We start from the raw sequence: 17511 nt of genomic DNA on the forward strand, positions 1-17511 counted from the left end.
GACCTACTAAATTCTTAGTGTCTGTGGAAAAAAAACCTCAGAAAGGTCTGAAATTTGGTATACTAAGATGTTTTTAATTTGTTAATTTAATTTGTTAATTGTTAAAAGTGTTTATAAAGATTTTAAAAATATATATATATATATATTTCTTGAAGGAGAAGTGACAGTTGGGAGTGGTTGGTGGTTGCCGGGGGTGACAGTGGGGAGTGGTTGGTGGTTGCCGGGGGTGACAGAGTGAGAGGAGTGTGATACTCAGGACCGCTGAGAGAGATCCCTGTGTCTGGATAGACATCTGGATAGATGTGGCGATGAAAATGAAGGATGAGGTGATGGAGAAGAATGATGAGGTGGTGACATGTGGACAAAACCACGTTAAAAAAGGGCGCTTGCGTCGGGAAGTAACGCTCTTCCCCTGAGGAGGCCTGGGCTATGGCCCAAATGCATGACAAGAACCTTTTTAACACCTTAAGTAGCTTGATTTGACTAGAATGCATGAGTATCATGCACGGGTTAACTTGTATACTATATAAAGCTAGTACTGGAAGACACAGAGGGGAGAGCTATATAATATACTCGTGATGACATCACTAGCCTCCGGTTATAAGCTGGTTGGCTGCAATATATATTACAGGAGTACAGAGATGAGCGGTGTCATACACTGTGATTTAGGCAGAGATATGCACTGAACGTGTGTAAGATTACAGCTACATTGTAACACATCGCGATTGGCTGGTGGGAGACTAAGGAAACATGGCTTCCCAGGGTAATGCGGGGCCTATTTATCAACCTCCCGAGATAAGAGGATGGGCCGTTTATGAAGAAAATATCACCAGTCAGCCGAGTGCTACTTAGCTGCCGGTGATTCAGCCCCAGATCGGTGAGGTGTAACGTAGGCCTTGCGCCCTGTGATAAATATGGCCGTATACGAGCTGATCACGGGACGCTGAAATCCAATCCTGAAACGCCAAATTTAATCCCGTGAGCCCTGGTATTCTGGGTCCCCCCAAAACTGCAGGAAAAATAGTCAGAGGTTTCCACCCCTTTTAAAATCTTCTTGTTAACATGATATTGTTTCTAGTTATTTACACTGTTATCATCATCATCATCATCATTTATTTGTAAGACGCCAGAAATCTCACAATGTTACACATTTCTTCATTTTATAGTTATCAATGAGTCATTTTGCGTAATTAAGTTGCAGATTAATAATAAACAATATTTTAAAATCTTGCACATTATAGCAGCCACTCATCTATGTAATAATGTTACAAGAAGGACTTTTATCTAAGAAATAAATATTTTCCTTTGGTAAATACAGAAAATGTTAATGACCCACTTATAAAACCATCAGACAAATACAATGTAACTTAGGCCACGGAAGGAATAACACTCAGTATAACCCATGTAATACCTGTCGGCCCATCTCTCGGGCAGGTTGTGCGCTGCGTATAAGTGGAAGCTCAGGTGCGGATGTCTGATGTCCGACCGGCAGGTGATGCTGCCAACTACAGCCTGGAAATCTGTCTGGAAGCTTCTGCTGTAGATGTTGATGAGTTGCGAGATGGCCGCGGAAACTTCTGTCACCGCACAATGTACAGGGGCTATAGGGGAGGAAACACACATTATAGAGTCCATATAGTCCTCACCATGCTCTGTACAGGGGCTATAGGGGTTATAGGGGAGGAAACTAGGGATGTGCACCGGCGACTTTTGAGGTCTCGTGTTTTGTGTTTTGGATCCGGATTTTCGTTATTTTTGGGGTTCGGATTTGTCTCGCAAAACACTTGACGAAAGGTCTCGGTTCGGATTTAAGGTTTTGGATTCGGATTTTTTTTGAAAAAAACATAAAAAGTTTAAAAATCAAGTTTTTGGGCTTATTTTCACTCCTAGGCTATTATTAACCTCAATAACATTCAATAACAAGCATTTCCACTAATTTACAGTGTATTCTGAACACCTCACAATATAGTTATTAGTCCAAAACGTTGCAACAAGGTATCTTTCTGGACTGCGTAGAGGAGTGGGTCACCACAATATATATTAAAAACCCTGAACTTTTATGATTCGCACCAATAAATGTACCTGGACTGCGTAGAGGAGTGGGTCACCACAATATATATTAAAAACCCTGAACTTTTATGAATCGCACCAATAAATGTACCTGGACTGCGTAGAGGAGTGGGTCACCACAATATATATTAAAAACCCTGAACTTTTATGATTCGCACCAATAAATGTACCTGGACTGCGTAGAGGAGTGGGTCACCACAATATATATTAAAAACCCTGAACTTTTATGATTCGCACCAATAAATGTACCTGGACTGCGTAGAGGAGTGGGTCACCACAATATATATAATAAGAAAACCATCAACTTGTTTGATTCACACCAATAAATGTACCTGGACTGCGTAGAGGAGTGGGTCACCACAATATATTAAAAACCCTGAACTTTTATGAATCGCACCAATAAATGTACCTGGACTGCGTAGAGGAGTGGGTCACCACAATATATATTAAAAACCCTGAACTTTTATGAATCTCACCAATAAATGTACCTGGACTGCCTAGAGGAGTGGGCACTGGGCACCACAATAAAATATATAAAAAACCTTCAACAGGTCTGCATTACACTACACATACGGCTGCTCCTCCATCCTCTCCATCATATACATGTTGGAGTTTTAGCGTGTGACAACCTCTTGTTTTTGATAATGTCAGTGCATTTTGAATATTTTTCAATTTGCCCCACACCACTGAATGTACTTTATCTATGATACGCATCTATCTATCTTGACTGCGTAGTGTGGTGGCCCCGGTACACAATTTGGTACCGAGGCCACAATATAATTAAAAAACCCTCCACGTGTCAGAATTCCACCAAACAAGTATCTGGACTGCGTAGTGGGGTGGCCCCGGTACCCAATTTGATACCGGGGCCACAATAAAATAAATACACCCTCCACGTGTCAGAATTCCACCAAACAAGTATCTGGACTGCGTAGTGGGGTGGCCCCGGTACCCAATTTGATACCGGGGCCACAATAAAATAAATACACCCTCCACGTGTCAGAATTCCACCAAACAAGTATCTGGACTGCGTAGTGGGGTGGCCCCGGTACCCAATTTGATACCGGGGCCACAATACCTCCTCCAAACATGGTACAGACAATTCGTCATTGAGATCCCATCAAGTATGTTAAAGACAGACAGGGTCCAAGTGTTATTGGTTGACTTTGTAAACCAAAAAACTGTCCCTGTTGCACATAGTCGTGCAATGAAGACTGACTTTTTCATTTAAAGGCACCATCTTTCAAGTGTAGTGTTTGTAAGTCTAAGTCATATTATACTTTTGGTAAAATTGGTTTATTTTGTTCCTCTTTATGGTAACTACTAATAGAATTAAAGTATTAAATAGAAGCGGCAGTTCCTCTTTATGGTAATTAGTAATAGAATTAAAGTATTAAATAGAATTAAAGTATGAAATAGAATTAAAGTATTAAATAGAATTAAAGTATGAAATAGAATTTAAGTATTAAATAGAGTGGTATAGAGTTGTAGTGTGGTATAGATAGAGTGGTCCCCACAATATAATAATAAAACCCTCAACTGGTCTGAATTCCACCAAACAAGTATCTGGACTGCGTAGCGTGGTGGCCCCGGTATACAATTTGGTACCGAGGCCACAATATAATTAAAAAATTGGGCATCAACTGTCACCGTTGTTTAATATCTAATACACCTAAATATGGACTGCACAGTGGAGTGGCCCCGGTAGTAAATTTGGTGCCGGGGCCACAATACCTCCTCCAACTTCCAAGTGTAGTGTTTATAAAGACAGACAGCGTCGAAGTGTTATTAGTTGACTTTCTTAACCCTAAAATTGTCCCTGTTGCAAATATTCGTGCAATGGACAGTTACTTTTTTATTGAAAGACTCAAGCTTTCAAGTGTAGTGTTTATAAAATATAAACAACAATACAGTAGTTTTAGAGCACGTCAATACCTCTTGTTTTAAATTATGACACGGCATTTTACTTTTGGTTTAATTTCTTGAATTTTTTAAAATTTGGTTTTACTTTTTGAACATGGCAAACGACTGTTGATTGGTCATATAATGCAAAAAAAAAAGTTCCAAGATGGAATTGTCCTTGGGCCCTCACACCCACCCTTATGTTGTTGAAATAGGACATGCACACTTTAACAAACCAATCATTTCAGCGACAGGGCCTACCAAACAACTTTGGCTGAAATGATTGGTTTGTTTGGGCCCCCACACCAAAAAAGCTATTCATCTCTCCCTGTACAGACTAAACAGGCTCTACTGAGGCAAGATGTCGTCCTCATCCTCAACCTCTGATTCCTCTCCCCCTACAGTGTGTACTTCCTCCTCATCACACATTATCAATTCGTCCCCGCTGGACTCCACAACCACAGGTCCCTCTGTAGTATCTGGAGGGCAGTGCTGTACTTCATTGAGGAATTGATTATTCATTTTTATAAACATCATTTTTTCAACGTTGTGAGGAAGCAACCTCCTTCGCCGCTCACTGACCAGGTTCCCCGCTGCACTAAAAACTCTTTCCGAGTACACACTGGAGGGGGGACAACTCAGGTAAAATAGAGCCAGTTTGTACAGGGGCTTCCAAACTGCCTTTTTTTCCTGCCAGTAACAATATGGACTGTCTGACATGTCTACTTGGATGGTGTCAGCAAAGTAATCATCCACAATTTTTTTCTATTGTCACAGCATCCAATGCAGCGAGAGTAGACATGTCTGCAATGGTTGGCAGGTCCTTCAGTCCGGACCAGATGTTATCAGCATCCCCGCCAGTGCCTCTTTTGGGAAAACTGAGCTTTTTCCTCGCAGCCATAGATGTGGAAGAAAATGAGGGTGGAGCTGTTGGCATGTCACGGTCCTCTTCAGAGGACAATCTCCTGACCAGCAGGTCTTTGCACCGCTGTAGACTTGTGTCCGCCGGAAACAGAGACACAACATACGCTTTAAACCGAGGATCGAGCACGGTGGCCAGAATGTATTCCTCTGACTTTAAAAGAGTGACCACCCTCGGATCCTGGCAAAGCGTACGAAGGGCTACATCCACAAGAGCTACATGCTTGGTGTAATCGCAATGGCTTACCAGCTCCTCCCTCACTTTCTCCAGCTGCTTCTGCAACAGCCTGATCAGGGGAATGACCTGACTCAAGCTGGCAGTGTCGGAACTGACTTCTCGTGTGGCAAGTTCAAATGGCTGCAGAACCTTGCACAACACGGAAATCAGTCTCCACTGCGCTTGACTGAGGCGCATCCCCACTCCTTTGCCTATGTCGTAGGTGGCTGTGTAGGCCTGAATGGCCTTTTGCTGCTCCTCCATCCTCTGCAGCATATAGAGGGTGGAGTTCCAGCGCGTCACAACCTCTTGTTTGAGGTGATGGCAGGGCAGGTTCATGCTTTTTTGATGTGCCTCTAGTCTGCGGTAGGCACTGGCTGAATGCCGAAAGTGTCCAGCAATTTTGCGCGCCACCGCAAGCATCTCCTGCACACCCCTGTCACTCTTGAGGTAATGCTGCACCACCAAATTAATGGTGTGGGCAAAACATGGGACGTGCTGGAAATTGCCCATATTTAATGCCCGCACAATGTTACTGGCATTGTCTGACACCACAAATCCCCATGAGAGTCTAAGTGGGGTAAGCCACTGGGAGATAATTTCCCTCATTTTCTCTAATATGTTGTCAGCGTTGTGCCTCTTATTAAAGCCTGTAATACACAATGTTGCCTGCCTTTGCATGAGCAGCCATTTTGTAGATGCTGCTACTGATGCAGCTGTTGCTGTTGCTGCGGAAGGGGATGCATCTACCCAGTGGGCTGTCACAGTCATATAGTCCTTCGTTTGCCCAGAACCACTTGTCCACATGTCCGTGGTTAAGTGGACAGTGGGTACAACCGCATTTTTAAGAGCACTGAGGACACTTGATCGTACTTCTCTGTACATTTTTGGTATCGCCTGCCTAGTGAAGTGGAATCTCGACGGGATTTGGTACCGGGGACACAATACCTCCATCAACCCTCTAAATCCCACTCCACTGATGGCGGACACCGTGCGCACGTCTAACACCAACATTGCAGTTACAGCCGCAGTTATACGCTTTGCAATAGGGTGACTACTATCGTATTTTGTGGTCATGGCAAACGACTGTTGGACGGTCAATTGTTTTGTGAAAGACTTAGCGGTCTTACGACTTCCCCTCTGGGAAGATGACCGACTAACAGCAGCAACAGCAGCAGTGGCAGTAGTAGGCGTACCGCTGCAGGATTCCTCGGATGAATCCCGTATTGAGGAGGACTCAGTCTGGCTGCTGACTTGGGCTGCAGGACTGAATCTGATGGAGATTGTGGAGGAAGTTGACGAGGAGGTGTTGCTGGTGTGTATCCAACTGGACCACGGGATTTAGGTGTCCCTGTACCGATGAGGGTCCTAGCCCCAGTTCCTGAACTAACCACTGAACTATGAAGGTTATTCAGGTGACGTATAAGGGAGGATGTTCCTAGGTGGGCAAGATCCTTTCCCCCTGCTTATTTGAGCTTTACATAAGCTACATATGGCCATACATTGGTTGTCTGGATTTGGATAAAAATAACTCCAGACTGAAGAGGTGCATTTTTTGGTCTTCTGACCAGGCATGACGATGGGCTTTTTCATCCCATGGACATCAGCTGTTTCCCCCCCTGGTGCCTCATTTACAATAACCACATCACCATCCTCATCATCAAGTTCCTCCACAGCGCCAGCTACATCATCAATAGCCTCCTCCCGAGCCACCTCTTCCCGTACAGTGATGGGAAGGTCAGGCTTGACAACCACCAACATCCTTGGACTCGCCTTGTGGATTTGTGATAATTTCTCTTTAGAAGGCAGAGTTGTTTGCTGTTTTGTTGCTGACAGCATAACTCTCTTCAATTTTTTGTAGGGGGGGGGAGGAGGAGGAGGGCTAAGATCCGTGGGTGAAGCTGAACCACTAGTCATGAACACGGGCCAGGGCCTAAGCCGTTCCTTGCCACTCCGTGTCGTAAATGGCATATTGGCAACTTTACGTTTCTCCTCAGATGATTTAAAGTTTCTCTTTTTGCTACTTTTTCTTAACTTGGGCTTTTTGGATTTTACATGCCCGGTACTACGAGATTGGGCATCGGGCTTGGAAGACGACGTTGATGGCATTTCATCGTCTATGTCATGACTAGTGGCAGCAGCTTCAGCATTAGGAGGAAGTGGGTCTTGATCTTTCCCTACTTTATCCTCCAAATTTTTGGTCTCCATTATATGTAGCACAAGATACTGCAGAATGTGTGAACTTGGTAATATTGCAGTACCAATGGACTTATACTGCTGGATTGGTTTTGCAAATTTGGTTATAATTATTATATATTTTTTTTTTTTAAATTTTTTATTTTTTTTTACTTTTTTTTTATTTTTAAAAAACTTGGGAATAGTGGGGAAATAACTATGCCCTTAGAAGCACAGAGCACAGGACACAGCACCACTGGACTGAACAGGACACGGCACAGGACCCAGCAGCACTACGGAACTCAGCAGGACAGAGCACAGGACACAGCACCACTGGACTGATACTGCAGAATGTGTGAACTTTGTAATATTGCAGTACCAATGGACTTATACTGCTGGATTGGTTTTGCAAATTTGGTTATAATTATTATATATTTTATTTATTTTTTAAATTTTTTATTTTTTTTTACTTTTTTTTATTTTTTAAAAACTTGGGAATAATGGGGAAATAACTATGCCCTTAGAAGCACAGAGCACAGGACACAGCACCACTGGACTGAACAGGACACGGCACAGGACCCAGCAGCACTACGCAACTCAGCAGGACAGAGCACAGGACACAGCACCACTGGACTGATACTGCAGAATGTGTAAACTTTGTAATATTGCAGTACCACTGGACTTTTACTGCTGAATGTGTGAACTTGGTAATATTGCAGTACCAATGGGCTTATACTGCAGGATTGGTTGTGCAAATTTTGTGGTAATTAAAAAAAATTAAAGTAGTTTTTGGTATTTTTTTAAAAAACTTTTTTTTATTTTTTTAAACACAGGGGAATATTGGGGAAATAACTATGCCCTTAGAAGCACAGAGCACAGGACACAGCACCACTGGACTGAACAGGACACAGCACAGGACCCAGCAGCACCACTGACCTCAGAAGGACAGAGCACAGCACACAGCACCACTGGACTGATACTGCAGAACACAGCACAGCACAGCACAGAACTAAACAGCACAGCACAGAACTAAACAGCACAGCACAGAACTAAACAGCACAGCACGAGATCTACCAGGACAGAGGACCACCTAACACACCCTCCCTCTACCCTGATCAATGCCCGAGTGAAGATGGCGGCGACTAGCGGGGAATTTATAGGATCCGAGTATCGCGAGATCCGACAACGGGATTATGAGTCAGAGCCTCAGTTTCACATTTGAATTTGGCGCCAATACCCGGATCTGTCTCGGATCCGACTCGGATCCGCAACGTTCGGGTGGGCTCGGATTTCATAAATCCGAGTGCGCTCATCCCTAGAGGAAACACACATTATAGCATACTTACCTACTTTCTTCAGCTCCCTTCCGGGAGCCAGCCAGTGGAGGGGGGCGTGAAGGGGCGGGGTGGCCGAAATCGCGTCATTTCGGCCCCGCCCCCTGTGACGTCATGACGCAAATCGCGTCATTTGACAGCGGGGGCGGGGCCAAACGCCGCGATTCACCGGGAATCGCGGCGTTTGGGATCTAATTCTGCCCACTTCACTAGGAAGTGGGGCACTTCCTAGTGAAGTGGGCAGAATTCGGGAGATTGCCACACTCGCCCGGGAGTCCGGGAGACTCTCACAAAATGCGGGAGTCTCCCGGACATTCCGGGAGAGTTGGCAAGTATGCATTATAGAGTCCATATAGTCCTCACCATGCTCTGTACAGGGGCTATAGGGGAGAGAACACACATTATAGATTCTATACAGTCCTCACCATGCTTTGTACAGGGGCTATAGGGGCTATAGGGGAGGAAACACACATTATAGAGTCCATATAGTCCTCACCACGCTCTGTACAGGGGCTATAGGGGAGAGACCACACATTATAGATTCCATACAGTCCTCACCAAGCTCTATACAGGGGCTATAGGGGTTATACGGGAGAGAACACAAATTATAGAGTCCATACAGTCCTCACCACGCTCTGTACAGGGGTTATAGGGGAGAGAACACACATTATAGATTCCATACAGTCCTCTCACCATACTGTGTACAGGGGCTATAGGGGAGAGACCACACATTATAGATTCTATACAGTCCTCACCACGCTTTGTACAGGGGCTATAGGGGTTATAGGGGAGAGAACACACATTATAGATTCCATACAGCTGTCTGAATGCGCTAACTGGAGATGTGGCCATTGCAGCTACGTTAGGGGAACTAATATGTGGGCTGTGCTGTCATTTAGTAGCTGGTACTTGAACATCACCTCCCCCCCCCTTGTGTAATATGTGTGCTGTACTGCCATCTAGTGGCTAGTGACTGAACATCAATCCCCCATACAGTTTAATATGTGTGATTCGTCTATAGAGCGGATCCTGGAACTGTCTAAAGTTCACAGAGAGTCCAAATACAGAACTGTATAATCCCATCATCAATTAATGATGCACAAATCCTGCCAAAAGGCTCGGAAGGCAGAACAGGGCTGAATGAATATATTACACGCACACATTATATATATATATATGCACACCTACTACATATGCACACAGTATATTGCAAAGTCTGATGTACGACAGGAACACATGGACACTGCTGGGGGAAATATAAATGTGGGAGAAATGTTATCTGTCTACACCAGTGGTTCCCAAACTTTTGCAGTTCGCGGCACCCTTAGAGTCTCCAAATTTTTCAAGGCACCCCTCCAAAATAATTACTGAACAGTCTTGTTTTAGAGGTAGTTGGGTCAAAAAGTTGTAATAAGTATTTAGGTCACGACAGAAATACTTATTTAGTTGTATGCAAAAATGCCCCTCTGCATCCAGGCACACTGCCCCCTCTGCAGCCAGGCACACTACCCCCTCTGCAACCAGGCACACTGCCCCCTCTTCATCCAGACACACGGCCCTCTCTAACGTTGCTCCCTCTGTCACGCTGGACCCTCCTCTGCCCTCTCTCCCCCTTCTCTGCCCTCCTCCTCTGCCATCTGTCCTCCTCCTCTGCCATATGTCCACCTCCTCTGTCCCCCTCCTCTGTCCTCCTGGTCTGCCCTCTGTCCCCCTCCTCTGCCCTATGTCCCCCTCCTCTGCTCTCTGTCCTCCTCCTCTGCCCTCTGTCCCACTCTGCCCTCTGTCCCCCTCCTTCTCTGCCCTCTGTCCTCCTCCTCTGCCCTCTGTCCTCCTCCTCTGCCCTCTGTCCCCCTCCTCCTCTGCCATCTGTCCTCCTCCTTTGCCCTCTGTCCTTCTCCTCCTCTGCCCTCGGTCTGCTCTATGTCCCCCTCCTCCTCTGCCCTCTGTCCTCCTCCTCTGCCCTCTGTCCTCCTCCTCTGCCCCCCTCCTCCTCTGCCATCTGTCCTCCTCCTTTGCCATCTGTCCTCCTCCTCCTCTGCCCTCGGTCTGCTCTATGTCCCCCTCCTCCTCTGCCCTCTGTCCTCCTCCTCCTCTGCCATCTGTCCTCCTCCTTTGCCCTCTGTCCTTCTCCTCCTCTGCCCTCGGTCTGCTCTATGTCCCCCTCCTCCTCTGCCCTCTGTCCTCCTCTGCCCTCTGTCCTCCTCCTCTGCCCTCTGTCCTCCTCCTCCTCTGCCCTCGGTCTGCTCTCTGTCCCCCTCCTCCTCTGCCCTCTGTCCTCCTCCTTTGCCATCTGTCCTCCTCCTCCTCTGCCCTCGGTCTGCTCTCTGTCCCCCTCCTCCTCTGCCATCTGTCCTCCTGGTCTGCCCTCTGTCCCCCTCCCTCTGCCCCGCGCCAGGCATAAAAAAAAGAAAGAAAACAGAAACTTACCAATCCGCGCGGCGCCGGGACCCAGCAGCCTCCTCTCCCGCAGCTGTCACTGAATGACGTCAGTAATAAGCTGCTGCGGGAGAGAGGAGGCTGCTGGGTCCCGGCGCCGCGCGGATTGGTAAGTTTCTGTTTTCTTTCTTTTTTTTTTGGCTGGCCCACGGCACCCCAGTGACAGCGCCGCAGCACCCCTGGGAGCCTCGGCGCACACTTTGGGAACCTCCGGTCTACACAGTACAAATTTTAAAGCCAGTTATACATGCCTGGCACAGTCCAGATTATACCTAGTTTTACACCCGCTTTTTATGTAAATGCCATATATTAACGTCAGTTCATCAGGCAGCTATAGTATTGTTTATAAAACAAGTTATCAGAATACTAATGATTTGCTGGGTTATATATATATATACACACTGTATATATATATATATATATATATATGCGTGTGTGTGCTACAATGCAATCCGTGTTCTTGTGATATTTCCCATCTGCAATGAGGAAGAAATAATTGTATTTGAAAACATATTTACTGTGAGCAAACAAACAGCTGCTGTTGTGTCTGTGGAATTTAAATTGGCATTTTGTGGGTAATTTGAATGTGTCCTTCATTCACTTTCTACTGCGGAGATTCATAGTTCCAAGCACGGTGTTACCATACCGGAGAGGCCTCCTACATCCTGCAAATGTACGCCCATTAGGGTCGGTCCACCGCTTCGCTCCAAGACAACATTTTGGGCCTTATTCATTAGTGATCTTATCGTGTGCAAAAGTTAAGATGCTTATTTTAAGAAGAAACGGGGATATAAGAGTGAAGTTAAGATGGATTTTTATCTTAACTTAAAAAATTCTTTACTTAAGCAGTGGATTTTGCTTCTTATCTCCCTTCTCTGGGCATGCACACAGTGGATTTGCTTAAGATAAGCAAAAAATGGCAGATAAGATCAGTAATGAATCAGGCCCTTTGTGTCTATTTAGCGCAGATGGCGCCTGCTGGAAAAAGTTAAAACTTAATTTAAAAATTTCAACGACGTCAGAGTAATTTTGGGAAATCCGTTCCTCCCAGCTTTAAGATTTTCCTAATCCGGACTGTGTGCAAAGTGAGTAGTGAACAGGGTCACACTGTCCGGGGCGAGGAAACGCTATGTTGGGGCAATCCCTGAGGGCATGCTCAGAGCGTGTGAAGTCCTGGGCTGACCCGTAACCCTTTCCCCGACCATAGACATGCCCCTTCAGTGCCACATCTACCTGCTGCTGGTACGCATGGCGTTCAAGGGGCCTACATTAGCGGGAAAATTTCTCAACTGTCCTGGAATCGGGACAGTCCACTCAAATGATTTAATTATTATTTATTTATTTAAATTATTTAATTATTAATTAATTATTCTCCTAAATAACCTCATTCAGCAGCAGCGTAACACTATATCTCTGGGCTCCGTAACCGCGGCACCCACTGCGACGGCTGCAGCGCTTCTATCGCATTTCAGCTCCATTTATGCCTTAAATAAGTTACAGGAATCATGGGCCGTATTCCTTTATTCCATCAGTATAAATGGACTTGTCCTCAAAGGGCTTCCCAGGGAAAGTAAATTCCGATGTCTGATTTCTGACGCCACTAAGCGCAGGAATTGGGCCTCTGCAACCACCTAGCTCCAGAATTCTCCCCAAATGCACAAGCCCTGCTCAGGCATCTCAATGGCGGATAACTGCGCTTCTCCTGCTTGTAGCCCTGGACCCCTCATTAGAAGAAGTGACGTGTTTTCGCTGCCATCTCCATGCGGTAATCTACTCATTCCCTTTGCATTCCTATACAAGGATGAAACGCGTAGTGTGCCCCCCGATTTACAGGGCGTCTATGTAATGATATAACATTATGTCACAATAATACAAATAGGGGCTTATTCAGTAAAACGTTGCTGTGTTCACAAATGTGCTGTAACATGAAGCTGCGTTTTACTGAATAAGTCCCAACAATATAAGTACATTACATTAAGTATTACTTACACAGCGCGCCGGGCGATTGCATCCAGTTCTGTGGGAAAAATTAGAAAATCAGAGTTAATAACATGAACAATTTCCTGAAATTGAATTGTACTTATAGAATCATCTAGAGAACAACCATATTTATCTAATCATGTTTCACATATAATGTATTGGTGTCATCTTGTACAGTCATTTTTGTATTATTAAAGAATATATATATACAAGTTAACCCGTGCATGATACTCATGCATTCTAGTCAAATCAAGCTACTTAAGGTGTTAAAAAGGTTCTTGTCATGCATTTGGGCCATAGCCCAGGCCTCCTCAGGGGAAGAGCGTTACTTCCCGATGCAAGCGCCCTTTTTTAACGTGGTTTTGTCCACATGTCACCACCTCATCATTTTTCTCCATCACCTCATCCTTCATCTTCATCGCCACATCTATCCAGATGTCTATCCAGACACAGAGATCTCTCTCAGCGGTCCTGAGTATCACACTCCTCTCGCTCTGTCACCCCCGGCAACCACCAACCACTCCCCACTGTCACCCCCGGCAACCACCAACCACTCCCAACTGTCACTTCTCCTTCAAGAAATATATATATATTTTTTTAAAATCTTTATAAACACTTTTAACAATTAACAAATTAAATTAACAAATTAAAAACATCTTAGTATACCAAATTTCAGCCCTTTCTGAGTTTTTTTTTCCACACACATAAAGAATTTAGTAGGTCAGTGGATAACTCCGCCCAGCAGGTGGCGTTGCAGAAAATTTCAGCCCTTTCTGAGTTTTTTTTTCCACACACACTAAGAATTTAGTAGGTCAGTGTATAACTTCGCCCAGCACACACACAGACACACGCCACTAGGCTTTTATATAGTAGATATATATATATATATATATATATATATATATATATATATATAATTTTAATTTCTGCCCTCCTTGTTTTAATTAATTACTTATTTACGAACAGCTTTTAGAGCGCTGTTTTGTGTTTTCTAATAAATAACCAAAAATGAACTAATTTCCTTCATAAAGCCAATTTTACCAGCAGTCAGATGAAACAGCGACAAACAAAAGCTTTTATACATGTACAGAGCTTTCCCAATCATTTCAATGGGCCATTAATTGGTACATGCTAGAAGACCCACTTGAATGAATGGCCCATTGAAATGAATGGCTGGGATATGGGATTTCCTGGAGATGAACAGCGTTTGCTGCTTCCAGCACTAGGCTATGATGGGCTGTGTGGGGGCCCCCTACCATAATATCACACAGCCCCAGCCTGGTCCCCCCTCCCCATAAGAGAACAGCTCTGCACTATAAGCACTAGAACTCGTCCCCATACCCCTGGGGTGGGGGGGGTAATATATAGTTCATTTAGTAAAATTAGTATTTTTTTTCTGTGGCACCACTAGTCCCAGCAAGCGCTGGAACCCAGACACTGTTTGGGCATGCTGCCACTACAAACACCAGCATGCCCTGGCATTAAAAGCCTGCTGGGACCTGTAGTGCAGCAAGAAAATATATCACTAAATAACACACAGGGCTGATCCATCAAGGCAGCATTGTGAGCGCTCGTAAATCGCTTCTGCGCTAGGAGCGGATTGGTAGATACACGGTGACGAATACGGGTCTAGGATCGCTCTGCTCTAACAGACACTGCAGGATACGTCCAATATTATGTGAAATATAAATTCGCCAAAGAACTCACAGAAAAACTAAATATAGAATTAATGTTACCAGTTAATAATAAGACATTAATGATAAAACAGTTTTTTTTATTCCCCTCCCCCCATAAAATACATTTGTTAGGATGTTATTAATGTCTACTGTACATAAAATACATTGTTATAGCTGCTCCTGATTACAAACACATGTTCTAGCTGTATACACAGCCGTCATCACTAGTAATCAGCACTTACACCTGAGCTGTAGCTGTATACACAGCCGTCATCACTAGTAATCAGCACTTACACCTGACCTGTAGCTGGATCAGAGATACGACAGAGAAACACGGACCTCTGTGATCCCCAAAGCTGGATTTGGACGTGGTTGTGTGCGCTCAAGTGTGGCACATCCTTACTATACATTGACTACAGCAATATGCCCCTTCCCGCGCTGTTCCCTCCACGGAATTGAAGGTATGTGTCCTTTACGCTCAAAGATGGAGCTGAAAATCTGCGCATGTATGAAACGCATAAGTAACAGCAGCGCTCAAGCAGATTTAAGACAAACGTTACATGGAACAGCTAATCTGCATACCGCATATAGGCCCATATCTATCACATCTTACAGCATCTGATCAGGTCTAAAGATTTCAATTAAGGGGGCTCTCTGGGGGCTTATACCAATTAAGGGCTCACTCACACATCCAAGAAAAAATTGGATTTTGGCTGTTTTATAATTATGCATTTACGCGCGTATCCAAGACTTCGCCCGTGCTGCCCCCTCCACTGGAACAAGCTCCCTCCCTCCATCAGAACTTCCCCTAATCTGTCCAGTTTCAAACGGGCTTTAAAAACCCACCTTTTTCTTAAAGCCTTCTAGTCTCCCACCTAACTTCCCACCTTTTCTTCTGCCTCTTCCTCCCCCCTTATCCTTATCCTCCGTTCCTCCATCTCTCCCCCGTGTCTCTCTGTCTGTCTACCCCACCCCTTAGATTGTACGCTCCTTTGAGCAGGGTATTCTCTCCTCCTGTCTTCACCACTGTTAACTCTGCTCTCCAGCTACTTAGCCCTCCTCCTTGAGGACCCTCTTTCCCGCGTCCCCTCTCGCTCCCTCCTCTCCCCTTGGGGGTCTCCCTGTCATCCGTGCCTTCCCTCTTGGACTCCGTCGTTGGCGGACCTTCCCCTCTCCCCTCCTCCGCCCCTCTAGCTGTGCTTTGAGCTCACTGAGTTACTGTGATTATTGTTTACTGTACTGTGCTGTCTCACCTCGTATTGTAATTTCGTTTGTCCCTGTACGGCGCTACGGACACCTAGTGGCGCCCTATAAATAAAAATTTATAATAATAATAATAATAATAATAATAATGCATGAAGTGTGTGTGAATGGGTTAATGCACATATTCAACACTATGTACCCATAGACTGTAAGCTGTGAGCAGGGCCCTCTTATCTCTCTGTATGTATTACCCAGTATTGTATTATTACTGTTTGTTCCCTATTGTAAAGCTCTACGGAATCTGCTGGCACTATATAAACACATGTTGTTGATGATGATGATGAGGATGATGATGGTGATGATGATGGTGATGGTGATGATGATGATGGTGATGATGATGATGATGGTGATGATGATGATGATGGTGGTGATGATGATGATAATGATGATGATGATGATGATGATGGTGTTGATGATGATGATGATGATGGTGTTGATGATGATGATGATGATGATGATTGTGGTGATGATGATGATGATGATGATGATGGTGTTGATGATGATGATGATGATGATAATGATGGTGTTGATGATGATGATGATGATGATGATGATGATGGTGATGATGGTGATGATGATAATGATGATGATGGTGTTGATGATGATGATGATGGTGTTGATGATGATGATAATGATGGTGTTGATGGTGATGATGATGATGATGATGATGGTGTTGATGATGATGATGGTGATGATGATGATGGTGATGATGATGGTGTTGATGATGATGATGATGATAATGATGGTGATGATGATGATGATGATGTGCACATTTTTAAAAGTGCCCAAATCCTACATTTACAAGGACGCATCTTAAAAAAACGTTGCATTACGTTGCAATGACAGACGCGCATGAAACCAAACGTGGGAACGTTACCCGTCCGAAAAATGCCAATGTTGTACAATATTTACAGAATATGTGTTTCTCTGTGTGTGTGGAAGGACTCTCAGCTATGGGAAGGACGATGATTCCGAAATGTCATTATACTGTTGTTAATAATATATAATACTGTCTGACCCCGGCGACATAACACTTGTGTGAGTGACACAGATTAGATATTGTGAAAGAAGTATAAATATTTTCAGCTTTGTTACTGGATACAATAAAATCCGCATCCGATCGTCATCTCTCATAACATTCACTTTCCAGACTGTCGGCTCCATGACATTGAGAAACAATTGTGAGCTCAGGAGTGAAGTATAAAGCAGATCCGCCAGACTGGATGAATCTCTCTGGACCGGACTAATCTGTTAGATCCCGGCTACTGGGGATACGTGGCGCCCGTCACCACCATCTAATGTGCTCTTTATTGTTCCCCAGCCTGCAAATCAAGGATAATTAACCATCAGCATTTCAGCTGCAAAAATAAACTAAATCCGACCTTTCAGAATCCCAGCAAGAGAAGCTCTGAATCAGCAAAATCCTCAGCGCGGGGAACTGGCTGCACCGACCGTGAACTGCTGGAAATTCAGCCTTATTGCTGGTCCTGGGTGTGGTGTCGCCCTCAGGGAGAGAACTATCTGCTACAAGTAGCAT

The 17511-nt window shown here is 44.6% G+C and overlaps 1 protein-coding gene across 4 annotated transcripts in view; it reads right to left on the bottom strand.

The window, feature by feature from the left end:
- PIK3C2G (phosphatidylinositol-4-phosphate 3-kinase catalytic subunit type 2 gamma) overlaps positions 1-17511 on the bottom strand; it is a 122244-nt gene that overhangs the window by 60858 nt on the left and 43875 nt on the right. For all 4 annotated transcript variants that reach the window (XR_012691473.1, XM_075210831.1, XM_075210830.1 and 1 more), the window contains exons 10-11: positions 13045-13072; positions 1412-1601 (exon numbers count right to left, since the gene is read on the bottom strand). Coding sequence is in view for 3 of the 4 variants with exons in the window: in XM_075210831.1 (XP_075066932.1) it covers positions 1412-1601; positions 13045-13072 (218 nt within the window). In the remaining variant the exon portion in view is untranslated. The remainder of the gene's footprint in view (positions 1-1411; positions 1602-13044; positions 13073-17511) is intronic.

The sequence above is a fragment of the Mixophyes fleayi genome, chromosome 4 (assembly GCF_038048845.1).
Source record: "Mixophyes fleayi isolate aMixFle1 chromosome 4, aMixFle1.hap1, whole genome shotgun sequence".
In the NCBI taxonomy this organism is placed as follows: Eukaryota; Metazoa; Chordata; class Amphibia; order Anura; family Limnodynastidae; genus Mixophyes; species Mixophyes fleayi.